The sequence below is a fragment of the Hemiscyllium ocellatum genome, chromosome 19 (genome assembly GCF_020745735.1).
Source record: "Hemiscyllium ocellatum isolate sHemOce1 chromosome 19, sHemOce1.pat.X.cur, whole genome shotgun sequence".
NCBI lineage: Eukaryota > Metazoa > Chordata > Chondrichthyes > Orectolobiformes > Hemiscylliidae > Hemiscyllium > Hemiscyllium ocellatum.
In genome coordinates, this window is record NC_083419.1 from 67,779,857 (window position 1) to 67,793,200 (window position 13,344).

General features: G+C 45.2%; 1 protein-coding gene across 3 annotated transcripts in view; it reads left to right on the forward strand.

Annotated features, from left to right (window-relative positions):
- Positions 1–13,344, forward strand: part of braf (B-Raf proto-oncogene, serine/threonine kinase) — a 115,083-nt gene that overhangs the window by 84,360 nt on the left and 17,379 nt on the right. For all 3 annotated transcript variants that reach the window (XM_060840018.1, XM_060840019.1, XM_060840020.1), the window contains 4 exons: positions 6,061–6,237; positions 6,641–6,687; positions 9,570–9,688; positions 12,818–12,949. In XM_060840018.1, the coding sequence (XP_060696001.1) occupies positions 6,061–6,237; positions 6,641–6,687; positions 9,570–9,688; positions 12,818–12,949 (475 nt within the window). The remainder of the gene's footprint in view (positions 1–6,060; positions 6,238–6,640; positions 6,688–9,569; positions 9,689–12,817; positions 12,950–13,344) is intronic.

Genomic DNA, 13,344 nt, shown 5'->3' on the forward strand with positions numbered 1-13,344 from the left:
CTTTTGTTTTAAATTTTGAGTCCTAAAATTGGGATGGCAATTGGTGATGAGCAAGATTTGTAAGTGTCTCTTGTGGACGGCACGGTGGCACAGTGGCTAGCACTGCTGCCTCACAGTGCAAGAGACCCAGGTTCAATTCCCACCTCAGGCGACTGACTGTGTGGAGTTTGCACGTTCTCCCCGCGTCTGCGTGGGTTTCCTCCGAGTGCTCCGGTTTCCTCCCACAGTCCAAAGATGTGCGGGTAAGGTGAATTGCCCGTAGTGTTAGGTAATGTAGGGATATGGGTGGGTTGCGCTTCGGCGGGTCGGTGTGGACTTGTTGGGCCGAAAGGCCTGCTTCCACACTGTTAAGTAATCTAATCTAATCTAATTTCCTGTGTATCGTAAAGCAGTATTGTGCGGTAAATGTACCACTTACTGGGGGCCACTGTAGAAATTATAGTGTGTTTATGGTCATAGCCCACTGTATCTGCAGCAAGTGAATAACAAGTCACCCAGTCTAATCCCAGTTTCCAGCCTGATCCCACTTGGCAGCATTCGCTCTGTAGGTTAGAGAATTTAAGGGGTAGCCTTTTGAATGAGTCATGATCCTGTCCTCTCTTTTCAGGCCACGAATTCCGAACCCCAGATACCCTGTGGATGAGGAAAAAATAACTTGCCTCCTCTCTCTTACCTTTCCTCATCTCCCCTCTAATCTTTCTACTTTAAATGTTTGTCTCCTAGTCAGTGACTTCTCTGCTCTGGTAAATAAGCCCTTCCCATCCATCTATCCAGACCCCTGTACATCTCATATCAAAATTTTCCTCTGTTCCAAGGAGAAAAATCGCAACTTATTCACTTCGATTCATTTTTCTAAACCTGGCAGCATCCCCATTAATCTTCTCTGTACTCCCTCTAATGCAATGGCAGCCTATCTCTAATGGGGGTGATGAGAGCTGTGCAAAGTACTCAGTGTTCACCTGCCAGGTAAAAGGGCCAAGCCTGAACTGTCCCAGAGATGAAGTACAGACATTATTAAACCTACGTTCCCTCTGTTTTCCAAATGAGAAAGGCTGATCTTGGCCAGCATCCCTTTAGGGTGGCAACATATAGGTAGCTGTTTTCAAGCAAACCCACTTTCTTACACTGATCATTCAATAAAATTGAAGCCAGATTGTACTTAGGCATTTTGACTGATCTCGTTGGAAGGAGAAGCCAGTCTGCTCACCTTCTCGAGCTCCACATGAGGTACTTTTGAAACATTTTAAACCATAAATCACAGGAGTTGGTTGAAAGCATCTTCCCTTTCCTAAGATGGATGTTTATTGTCTGAACATGACACTTGTTCATGAATCCCTTGCAAAACTATGCTTAACCTATCCTCGTTTGTCATCCAGATTGATGACTTGGAAGTTGTGAAGTATAGTCCTGTGCCTTCTGTTGAAGTTGCACACTCCAGAGCTCCCATCTTTTTTAACTGAAGACTGCGCAGTGACTGAAATTCTGCACAGTGGGGGATGAGCGAAATTGGGAATCACAGCTTCATCAACATAACAACCAGCAGAAGCAGATAAAAAATGTTACTACTTTCACTGTGAAGAGAGGATGATGATACCTGATGTGAAACTTTTTTGCTTGGTAATAGTGTCTTACAATCAAAGAATGGTTACCAGTGCGGAGAGAGACCGGTTAGTCCATCGTATCATGTTTCCATTTGCAAGTACAGCTTGCCTCATCCCACTCCACCTACGGTTTCAAAAAGGTCCTGTAAACCTTTTGCTTCTGATGGTTATCCAATTCCCTTCTGAGAGCGCAGTTCAGATTTAACCAGTTGTTGTGCAAGGAAGGTTTGTTTCTCTTGGTGCCGTTTGTCATTCCCCTTAGATGACGCATTGACTCAGCTCCCCTTATGGCGAGCAGGTGGGAAGTGGTGGTGAGTCCACAAAAATGTCAGCTATGATCTTGATCTAATGTACCTGTACCTAAGATGGCACTGTAATGCAGCGATTGTAAACTTTTCACTGAACTCCATTTGAGTCCATGTGTTCTAGGGTGGCACGGTGGCACAGTGGTTAGCACTGCTGCCTCACAGTGCCAGGGACCTGGGTTCAATTCCCGACTCAGGCCACTGACTGTGTGGAGTTTGCACGTTCTCCCCGTGTCTGCGTGGGTTTCCTCCGGGTGCTCCGGTTTCCTCCCACAGTCCAAAGATGTGCGGGTCAGGTGAATTGGCCAAGCTAAATTGCCCGTAGTGTTAGGTAAGGGGTAAGTGTAGGGGTATGGGTGGGTTGCGCTTCGGCGGGTCGGTGTGGACTTGTTGGGCCGAAGGGCCTGTTTCCACACTGTAAGTAATCTAAAAACAATAAAGCTAATTCAATTCAATTCAACTCAGAAGGCCTGCTGCTATTTCTCACGTTCTTATGTTCTTGCATCAATGTACTCTGGTTCCTCCCACCAGCATTCATCATTCCTCCCGCTCTGTTTTCTCCAAAGCTCTGATGATTCCCAAGCACCCATGTCAAATGCCCTCTCAGTAGGGAACACCCCCAGCTTCTCTAACTTTCCACATCACTGAATTCCCTCATGATTGCAACCACTCCCAAAGATCTTTTCTACATTTTTTTTTCTGAAACCTTCATATCTTTCTCGAAGTGTGCAGACCAGAATTGGGTGAGAAAAGAGAGTGGAGGCTGAACAGTTGTTTTGTGAAGGTTCATCATATCATCAGAATTTTTTTTACAGAATCCCTACAGTGTGGAAACAGGCCCTTCAGCCCAACAAGTCCACACCAACCCTCCAAACAATGACCCACTCAGATTCATTCCCCCACCTTATTGCTCTACATTTACCCCTCACCAACGCACCCAGCCTACACATCTTCGAACACGAAGGGCAGTTTGGATGGCCAATTCACCTAACCTGCACAAACGAACCTATATACCCTTCATTTTACTATCATCCATGTGCCTATTCAAGAGTTGCTTAAATGTTCCTAATGTATCTGACTCTACTACCACTGCAAGGAAACCCACGCAGACATGAGGAGAATGTGCAAACTCCACACGGACAGTCATCTGAGGCTGGAATCTAACCTGAGTCCCTGGCGCTGTGAAGCAGCAGTGCTAACGACAAAGCCACTGTGCTGCTCCTATCCTTGCTGTAGTACTTGATGTAAAAAGGCTGGGTCTGTGGCCAGCATCAGCCCTAGGTGAAGCACTGCACACAGATATGCCCAATGAGAGCATGCCTGGACTGGACTGAAGAAAAGTTGAGGGAGCTAGGGCTTTTCTCATTGGAGCGAAGAAGAATGAGAGGTGACTTAATAGAAGTGTACAATATGATGAGAGACATAGTAGAGTGAATAGCCAGAGATTATTTTTCCCAGGACAGAAATGGCTATCACAAGGGGGCATAGTTTTCAGGTGATTGGAGGAAAGTTTAGGGGAGACATCAGAGGTTGGTTCTTTACACAGAGTGGTGGGTGTGTGGAATGCACTACCAGCAATGGTGGTAGAGTCAGATACATTAGGGACATTTAAGCAACTCTTGGAGAGACACATGGAAGATAGTAAAATAAAGGGTATATAAGTTCGTTTGATAGTAGAGTAGGATAAAAGATCGGCACAACATTGAGGGCCGAAGGGCTTGTACTGTGCTGTACTGTTCTTTGTTATGTTACTGTTCAACTTTCGCCCACAGCAAAGCACCATGTCTTCAAAATGAAGCTAACTCAGATTACATTGTACCAGGGGAATGATGACTTTGAATTATTTTTCTGTCAAAGGAATTTATGTCAGAATTCACCGTCCTTCTACACGCAACCTGACTGTGTAGAACGTTTTAAAAATATGAAACAAGTTTAATCTAAATTGGGAATCAAGATGTACCTCAAAGATAGAACCAGCATGATGGTCCAGTGGTTAGCACTGCTGCCTCACAGGGACCAGGCTTTGATTCCACCCTTGGGCAGCTGTCTGTGTGGAGTTTGCACATTCTCCCTGTATCTGCACCAGTTTCCTTCCACAGTCCAAAGATGTGCAGGGCTAGGTGGATTGGCTGTGCTAAATTGCCCACAGTGTGCAGGGATGTGCATGTTAGGTGGATTATCCTTGGGAAATTAAGGGTTATGGAAGATGTTGGGTGGGGAAGGGGTCTGGTTGGATGCCCTTCGGGGGGCGGTGTGGTCTCAATGAGCCGAATGGCACGCTTCAACATTTATAACGATTCTATGATTATTACTTTAGCTGGTTTCAGATACCCTCCACAGCTGTTACTCTAATGGTGTGATGTTAAAAGTGGAACAGTGTGTGTGCAGATAGACCATAGTTCAGCATCCATTGCCTTGTTTCCCATGGGAATGGGACATGTGAACTGGCGCTGGGGCTTTGGAGAGGAGGGAAAGCAGAACATAAGGATTGATGCCAGAGACTAATACAGTCAGGTCCCTTCCTGAACCCTACCTTAATGCTGCCATCAGTAACATCTAAATAAAGCAACGAAAAGGCACTGCTCTGGGCTGGTTTCCTTGGATGTATTGCTAATTCCAATGTATGCCATGTAATAGCTCTTGATTGTACATAAAGTATGCACCTTTCTCAAAGCTGGCTTCTCAAACTGAAATTTGTTGCTTCCCTCTCTTCAATCTACCGGTGATTGGTATTCTTGACTTTCCAAGATATAGATTCATCCGATGTGTTTCTTGTGGAGTTTCCAGTCCTGTTCGGCCTTATTTGCTAGGGTTCCATAACATGCTGCCCCACCTAGTCGAACAGCCTTACCTCCTGTATCCACTGTGTCCACATATTCACAGTGAAATTACAAGAATGCAATTTTTTTTTGTGTACCTAGCTCTACATCATTATTCTGGGTTACTCACAGCTATATCCAGGTGATGACTCTTCAGTTCCAATGCAGTTCTGGAGGGTTTCCGTCGCAAATTCACCTGCACCTCCACACACATCATTTACTGTATCCGCTGCACCCGATGTGGTCTTCTCTACATTGGGGAGACAGGCTGTCTACTTGCGGAACATTTCAGGGAACACCCCTGGGACACCCGCACCAACTAACCCAACCGCCCCTGGCTGAACACTTTAACTCCCCCTCCCACTCCACCAATCACATGCACTCCTTGGCCTCCTCCATCGCCAGACCTGGCCACGCGATGCCTGGAGGAAGAGCGCCTCTTCTTTCACCTAGGAACCCTCCAACCATACAGGATGAATGTAAATTTCTTCAGCTTCCTCGTTTCCCCTCCCCCCACCTTATCTCAGTCCCAACCCTCGGATTCAGCACCACCCTCTTGACCTGCAATCTTCTTCCCGACCTCTCTGCCCCCACCCCCTCTCTGGCCTATCACCCTCACCCTCACCTCTCTACCTATCGTATTCCCAGCAAACGCCCCCCCCCCCCCCACCCATCCAAATTCCCTCCCCCCTACCTTTTATCTTAGCCTGCTTGGCATACCAGCCTCATTCCTGAAGAAGGACGAAACTTCGATTCTCTGCTCCTCGGATGCTGTGTTTTTCCAGCACCACATTTTTCAGTTCTGGAGGGTTAGCAACTCTGGTTGCTATGCCTAGGAATGGCAGCCACTGCCTTTATTCTACTATGTGGCTGCGAAATGACATGTTCATGCTCCCCTGTCATAGCAGTACAGTTTTGTAGTGTCTCCAAAAGCACATCTTCATCAAGTTTTCACTTCCAGGGCTAGCGTCTATGTTTGTTTTGCATAAGCTGGGTGTCCACATTGAATAGTGGGTGGGTACATGTTTAGTTGTAACCATTAAGCCCAGTCAATATTTGCTGTTGAGCGTCTTGCAACAATGACTGGTTGGCTGAGAGGATGAAGTGATTTTGAGAGAGAGGAAATTAGGCGAATCAAAACTACGGCCAAAGTTTAAACAGCTTCTTATTTAAAAGCAGCTGGTGTCAGTTTTTGAGAGTTGTAGTCAGTTACCCACACTCCATAACTCTGATGTCCTCGATGCTTAGAGGCTGAGAGGCCATCTGATCTCCCGGTTCTGAGCAGGTGTTGTTTGCTAGGTGATGAATTGATGTATTTTTTCTCGCCCAATCTAGAAAAACCCGGCATGTGAACATTCTCTTATTTATGGGTTACACCACAAAGCCTCAGCTCGCTATCGTCACACAGTGGTGTGAGGGCTCCAGTCTGTATCACCACCTTCACATCATTGAGACCAAGTTTGAGATGATCAAGCTCATCGACATTGCCCGTCAGACTGCCCAGGGCATGGAGTAAGTCCCAAGGTCTTTTCACTGATGTGTGTGTGTGTGTGTGGAAGCTGATGGTCACAGTTTTCTTTGTAGCTGAGCAGGTAACCATTCCTGTCCTCACCGTCCCTGTGGGTAAAGTTCATACTCCTGACATAACCAGGCCTAACTTCTACAGACATTTCGTTTGCAACCATATAAACTCAGTGACACCGTCGGGCTAGGACACCCTCCCTGTTGATATACCTCCCTGTTCCCCAAGTGAGGAGGAAGCAAACAGTAAATATTAGAACTTTGTATCACTGGCGCCACTCAGTAAAATACACTGAATATGTGTATTTAAACACATTTCCATTCCTCCTTTAGACCAGTCTCATGCCTCACATTGAATATATTAGATATTAATAAGGACTGTTCTTTTTCACAGCTACTTACATGCGAAGTCCATTATCCACAGAGACCTGAAGAGTAATAGTATCCTTTTGTACTTGGATTGGGTGCAGAAAGGCAGCAAGTGTTTGGCTGCCAATGAGTAAACTTTGCCTGATAGCACAGGTGGTAGAGAATGAGTGTCTGAAGCACACAAGCTGATCGTGCTGGTTATGAACTATGTTCAGCAAGGGCATCTGTGCACTGCACCCTAGGGTATGGATGGGTGAGTTAGTTCAGGTCTCTGTTTCTAATTACTGTGCACTGTGGCCTATTGGAAAATTATTTGTGCCTGGATGTCAGGTGAAGACACAGTCTGGGTTGGTTGTGATGCCACTCATGGTGGAGTAGTGTAGCAGCACTTAATGTCACGAGCCATTAGAAATTAAGGTGGAACAGTCACTCAGTGGTTAGAATTGCTCCATTGCAGCACCAGAGATCCATGTTCGATTCCAGCCTCAGGCAACTGTGTGGAGTTGATGCATTTTCCACATACCTGCATGGGCTTTCTCCTGGATGCTCCAGTTTCCTCCCACAGTCCCAAGGTTGGCCATGCTGGATTGCCCATTGAGTCCAAGGATGTGCAGGGCTAGGCGGAGGGGTTAGTCATGGGAAATGCAGTGTTGCAGGGATTGGGGCGGTGGGGTGGGGGGAGGAGGGGGGTGGGAGAGGAGGTGGAGGCGTCAGATTGGGAGGGTGGGTCTGAGTGGGATGCTCTTCAGAGGCTCAATGCTGACTTAATGGGCCTGCTTCCACACTGTAGGGACTCAATGATTCTCTGAAATAGCATTAGAAAAGGAGGGCATTTGGCCCATTTCCCCGGATCAATGCTGGTTTATCCACTGGAGCCATTTCCTGCTTTCTCATTTCCTATCCTCTGAGCTAATGCGTTTATATTCCTTCTTTTTAAATAACAAATTCTATGCTTCAGTATTTCTGGTGGATCAGCATTCCAGATTTGAATAACTGTGAGAAACTAAATCCTGTACCTAGATTCCTAATTTTTTTTGTGTAATCTGGAGCCACTTTTTATCAAGCTGATTTGAAAACTATTTTTAAAAAGCACTCCAGCCTTTCCTGCTGGTGTGAATCTTTCATTCCTGAATATCTTCACTGTTTCCTTTCTATGTCTCTGATGTGTTTCCCACATTTGCACAGTGCACCAGTTGTGACACAACCATTTTCTACAAAGTAAGCACTTCCTTTCTGTTTTCCTTCATCTATTAGAAGAAGTAATTTTTTTGGAACACTCTGTCACTGGGCATCTGCCCCATGCACTACCTATATCTCTGCCTCCATCCCCTCACTCATAGTGGCTGCAACCTACCCAGACCTGTCCCAGGCTCTCTACAATCATCATTCTCCTGGAATCTGACATCTCTTCCTGCACACCCCACCCCACCGAATGTTTTCCCATGTCTTGTCCCGTCGCTTTCTCACTTCATCTCCTAGGCCTGACCCCCTATGTTTGCCTGTTTCTTCCATTTTTCATCAGTTATAATTAACTTGGTGTCTTCAGCCTTCAGAAATCAATTACCTTGTCCAAGCACAGCTCCCTATGGCACATCACTGCCGGAAACTCTCCATAGCCTGTCCCCTCGCTCACCATCTCACTTTGGAAGTGCAGTCATTTTCAGACACACTTAGTTTCCATAGCCAGTTTGGGGAGTTCATCAAATTCCACCTGAAAATCCATTTTAACAGCATCCAAAAACAGACTTGCAAAACAGCAGGTCTGGCAGCGTCAGTGGAGTTAATGTTTCGGGTCCAGTGACATTCCTTCAGAAGCAATGGGTCCACTTTTATTTGTCGTTTATGTAAATGATTTGGAGGAGAATATAGGAGGCATGGTTAGTAAGTTTGTGAATGACACCAAAATTGAAGGGAGGTGGGGGGTTATAGTGTTGGTCAGGATGTTGCTGGGAATGGAAAGTTTGAGATATACAAATAGATTGCAAAGGCTGGAACTCTTTTTGCTGGAGGCTAGGAGATTTGTGGATGACCTTGTTGAACTTTATAAATCATGAGGGGTATGGATAAGGTGACTAGCAAGGGTCTTTTCCCGAGGGTTGGGGTGGGATAGGTTCAAAACTCAGGGGCATATTTTTAAGATGAGAGGAGAAAGATTTAAAAAAAGACATGAGGAAAGGTTTGGAGGGATATGGGCCAAACGCAGGCAGGTAGTATTAGTTTGGGAACATGGTCAACATTGGACCGAAGGATTTGTTTCCATGCTGTATGACTCTAAGAATATAACATCCACTTCTTTCCCTTCAGTGTTGTGCTTTGAACATTCAGTGAATTAATATTTTTTGCTGTATGCTGCAATTGTCCCATGAACTTCTATATAACCAGCAATTCATCCACGTAGTTTACTTTTGTATTGGCGATCTTTGAGCTTTGTTCTATGTACCACCCGAACTGGCAGGTGAGCTGTTTGGAAAAAGTCCTGTGCTTTTAGCACTTCGGGTGAATTGTTTTATGATGTTTTCTCTTCCTTTACACAGAATGAGTCGCGAATGTCAGAAACAGAAATCGGAATTGCTGGTGAAACTTGGCAGGTCTGGCAGCATCTGTGGAGAGAGAAACAAAGTTAACATTTCGAGTCCAGTAACTCTTCAGAACCTGAACTTGTAGCATTGACTCTGTTTTCTCTCCACAGACACTGCCAGACCTGCTGAGTTTCTCCAGCCAGTATCTATTTTTGTTTCAGATGTTCAGCATACACAGTAATTTGTTTTATTTTAGAGTTGAGAATGTCCTCAGACATTGTTGTTTAAACTGTGCAAATGAGTTGGGGCATATTTGCTTTAAATTTAAGAGAGTCTGGTTGCAATATTAAATTTAAGCCATTGAGGTGGGCTTTGCAGTTAGGGACCTGTATTATGCAAATTTTCTGTGCCTGAGTTCCTTGACCTCATTCGAAGATATTTTTCTACACGAAGACCTGACTGTGAAGATTGGAGATTTTGGCTTGGCAACAGTAAAATCACGGTGGAGTGGCTCCCATCAGTTTGAGCAGTTGTCTGGTTCTATCCTGTGGATGGTGAGTATGCAACTGTCTGTAAAGGTTGGCCATAAATCTGGCTATTAGAATCTGATGCAAGATGAGAGGTCTGAGTATACTTGTACACTTGTATCAGTTCATTCAGCGTCAAAATTACACCGACATACCAAGAAATTAAATATATCCTAACGCCATTTAATTCCAAGCGTGTTTCTGGAATCTGACTCATACAAGATCAATTATGCAGGTCAAAACCCACTATTGCTGCTCAGTTTTCATTTATGGAACAAAGGTCACCAAACTAAAGTAATTCACTCCAATCCTTGTGAAATCACGATGGCCATTAGGAAATGTTTATATTCAAGAGATACAACCTGAGAATTTTACTGAACCTTTGGGATGGGAGTTTCCACTTGTTCCTTGTGATCCAAAATCTGAGCGCTTGAATATGTGTTGGGAATTGAGGTGCTAAGGGATGAAGCAAGTGGGGGCCTTCAATGTGAGAGACTTTTCATGTCTCACAGCTGCACTGCAGGCCTGGGCTTCTGCCGAAACAGCATGTTTGGGTCGCACGTTGTGGTAATAATCTGCACTGTGTCCCAAAGCAGAGGTTCTTGCCATATTTGCCAGGGAGTTAGTGTGATGAACTAACTGATTCCTGGGCTGGTGAAACTGTTCTATGAGGAGAAATTAAAAACTGAGCCTGTACTCTCAAGAATGAGAAGTGATCCCTCTGAAGCTTTCTAAATCTTCACTGAGACTGACCGGGTAAATACTGAAACAATATTTCCACTGATGACCGGGGCTGGGAGTATGTCCAGAACTAGGGGACACAGCCTCAGACTAAAGGGAGAGTCATCTAGGACTGAGATAAGGGTGGGGAATCTTTGTCATTCTGTCTTCCATGTGGCAGATGGGGCTCGGTCATTGACTCTGTTCAAAAAAGCGGTTCTAAAATAAAAGATACTGAGGAATATGGGGATAATGCAGAAAAATTGCATTTTGAGGTAGAAAGTCAGTCATGATCTTGTTGAAAATCACACAACACCAGGTTATAGTCCAACAGGTTTAATTGGAAGCACACTAGCTTTCGGAGCATCGCTCCTTCATCAGGTGGATGGTGAGTATGCAACTGTATGTAAAGGTTGGCCATAAATCTGGCTATTAGAATCTGATGCAAGATGAGAGGTCTGAGTATACCAAGGCTGTACACTTGTATCAGTTCATTCAGCGTCAAAATTACACCGACATACCAAGAAATTAAATATATTCTAATGCCATTTTGGTACATAGAACACCATCACTATCACCTGATGAAGGAGCGACGCTCCGAAAGCTAGTGTGCTTCCAATTAAACCTGTTGGACTATAACCTGGTGTTGTGTGATTTTTAACTGTGTACACCCCAGTCCAACACAGGCATCTCCAAATCATGATCTAGTTGAATGGGGAAACAGGCTTGATGGGCTAAATGAACTGACTTTCCCATTCCCTACAAGTCTATCACTTACCATACTTAATGTGGTAATTTGCAAGGCCACAAATACAATGTGTTTCTCCCTCAAACCTATTCCAAGGCTCTCTTTCACTGGTTGGCTCTCCTCCTTAAGTAGGCTGAATACTTATAATTCTGCTTGGAGGCTTTGTACATGCAGCAGTGAGAGGGAACCTCTGGTTATCAGTTGGAGGAAAAACAAAACTGTTTGTCAGTGCCAATATGTCAGAAATATTGAACTGAGGAAATTGTCCTGCTTTGTTTACAATGCCACACATCCAGTGGCCGGAGTCCATTTGACCCCAGGACATTCTGTTTTGGAGAAGTTGATCCATTACTGATGCAGAAATCATTAAACCTTATTTCCTTTAGCTTTTAAGGAGCATTTCCAACAATGTTGAAGTCTGAGCACTTTGTGCAGTGATTATTGTTTAATAGGAGCAGAATCAACACTAAGATGATGCCAGAAGGCTGGCTGGTGAAGCACCAATCACAGTCAGCAGCTTGACTCACCATCACGTTCCAAGTTTTGCTGCGTAAAACCAGGCTAAGACCAGGGAAAAATAAATCTGCCAGGGTTCTTGCTGCTGATCTCTATTATGTAATGATTCCTCATGGAGAAAGCAGGAATACCTCTCAGGTTCTTCGCTAGCACACCAACAGTGCCCCGGATTTGTTTTTTATTCATACAGGGGATGTGGTTCTCAGTGACAAGGCCAACATTTATTGCTCGTCCCTAATCACTCTGGGGGAGAAGTTGGTGAGCCACCTTCATGAGATGTTGGATGTTGGTGCATCCACGATGCCATTAAGGAGGGAATTCTGGGACTTTGAACCAGCGACACTAAAGGAACGGTGATGTTGTTCAAAGTTGGGCTGTTCCTCCAGTGTGCTAGCACCACCTTCAGCCGCCTGAGCTTTGAGGACAACATCATCAGATCCAACACTGAGTTCACGGTTTACAGAGCTGTGGTGGTCCCCATCCTCCTATCTGACTGTCTACAGCAGATTCCTCAAGGCACTGGAGCAGTATCACAAATGCCTCCTGGGCAAGATCCTGCGAAGCTGCTGGGAAGACAGAAGCACCAACGCCAGCGTCCTCAACAAAGCCAACAGCTCCAGCATTGAGGCATTGACTGCCCTTGGTTGGCTGCGATGAGTCTGGCACATCGTCCTCATGACTGACACGAGATTCCCCAAGCAGGTGCTCCACTTCCAACTTGGAAATAGTAGGCAAGCCCCAGGTGGGGAGGAGAAGAGCTTCAGGTATACCCTCAAGGCCTCACTGGCAAAGTGCGACATTCTCACAAACATCTGGGGATCACCAAGACCGTCCAAAGTGGAGACGGAGCATCCGGGAAAGCATTGAGCACCTCAAGACTTGCCATGGGAAAATGCAGAAGGCAAAAGAAAATAGTGTAAGCAGCACGCTACCACTTCAGTGCTCCATCCACCCCTTCCCATGACCACCTTTTGCTCCATTGGAAAGTAAAATCAGGCCTCCTTTTTACCTTCCATTTCACTTGGAGATTCACTTACTGCAGGTGGGACATCTTTACAGCTGTGCTGTCCCGAAGCTCCAGTCTTGCACTGAACTCTGTGTGCCTCAGGGGGTCTAACTTTCTCCAGCAGATCTGATCTTCACTCTCTAACCCAAGCTTTGCCATTTCACAGGCACCTGAGGTGATCCGAATGCAAGATAAGAACCCATACAGTTTCCAATCCGATGTCTATGCGTTTGGGGTGGTTCTATATGAGTTGATGAGTGGACAGTTACCCTATTCCAATATCAATAACCGAGATCAGGTGAGTAAATCCACTATTGCTACAGAATTACTACTTCGATTTCTTTTATCATGCATAAAATTCATCAAGATGAGAATGTTAGCATTCAGAGTGTGAAGAAAAACCTTTTCACCTAGAGGGTAGTGGGATCTGGGACTCACTGCCTGTAAGATTAGGAAGAGACAGAAACCCTTATAACATTGAAGAAGTATTCAGATGTACACTTGTGATGCCAAGACATATGAGACTGTGGGCCAAGAGCTGGAAATCAGGATTAAAATAGTTAGGTGGTGGTTTTAGACCAGCATAGACACAACGGGCTGAAGGGTCTTTTTCTGTGCTGGAGATCGCTATGACTCTAAGAAAGGAACGGTTCTCAATAAATGCTATCTCACCCAATAATTTCAGAACAAGTG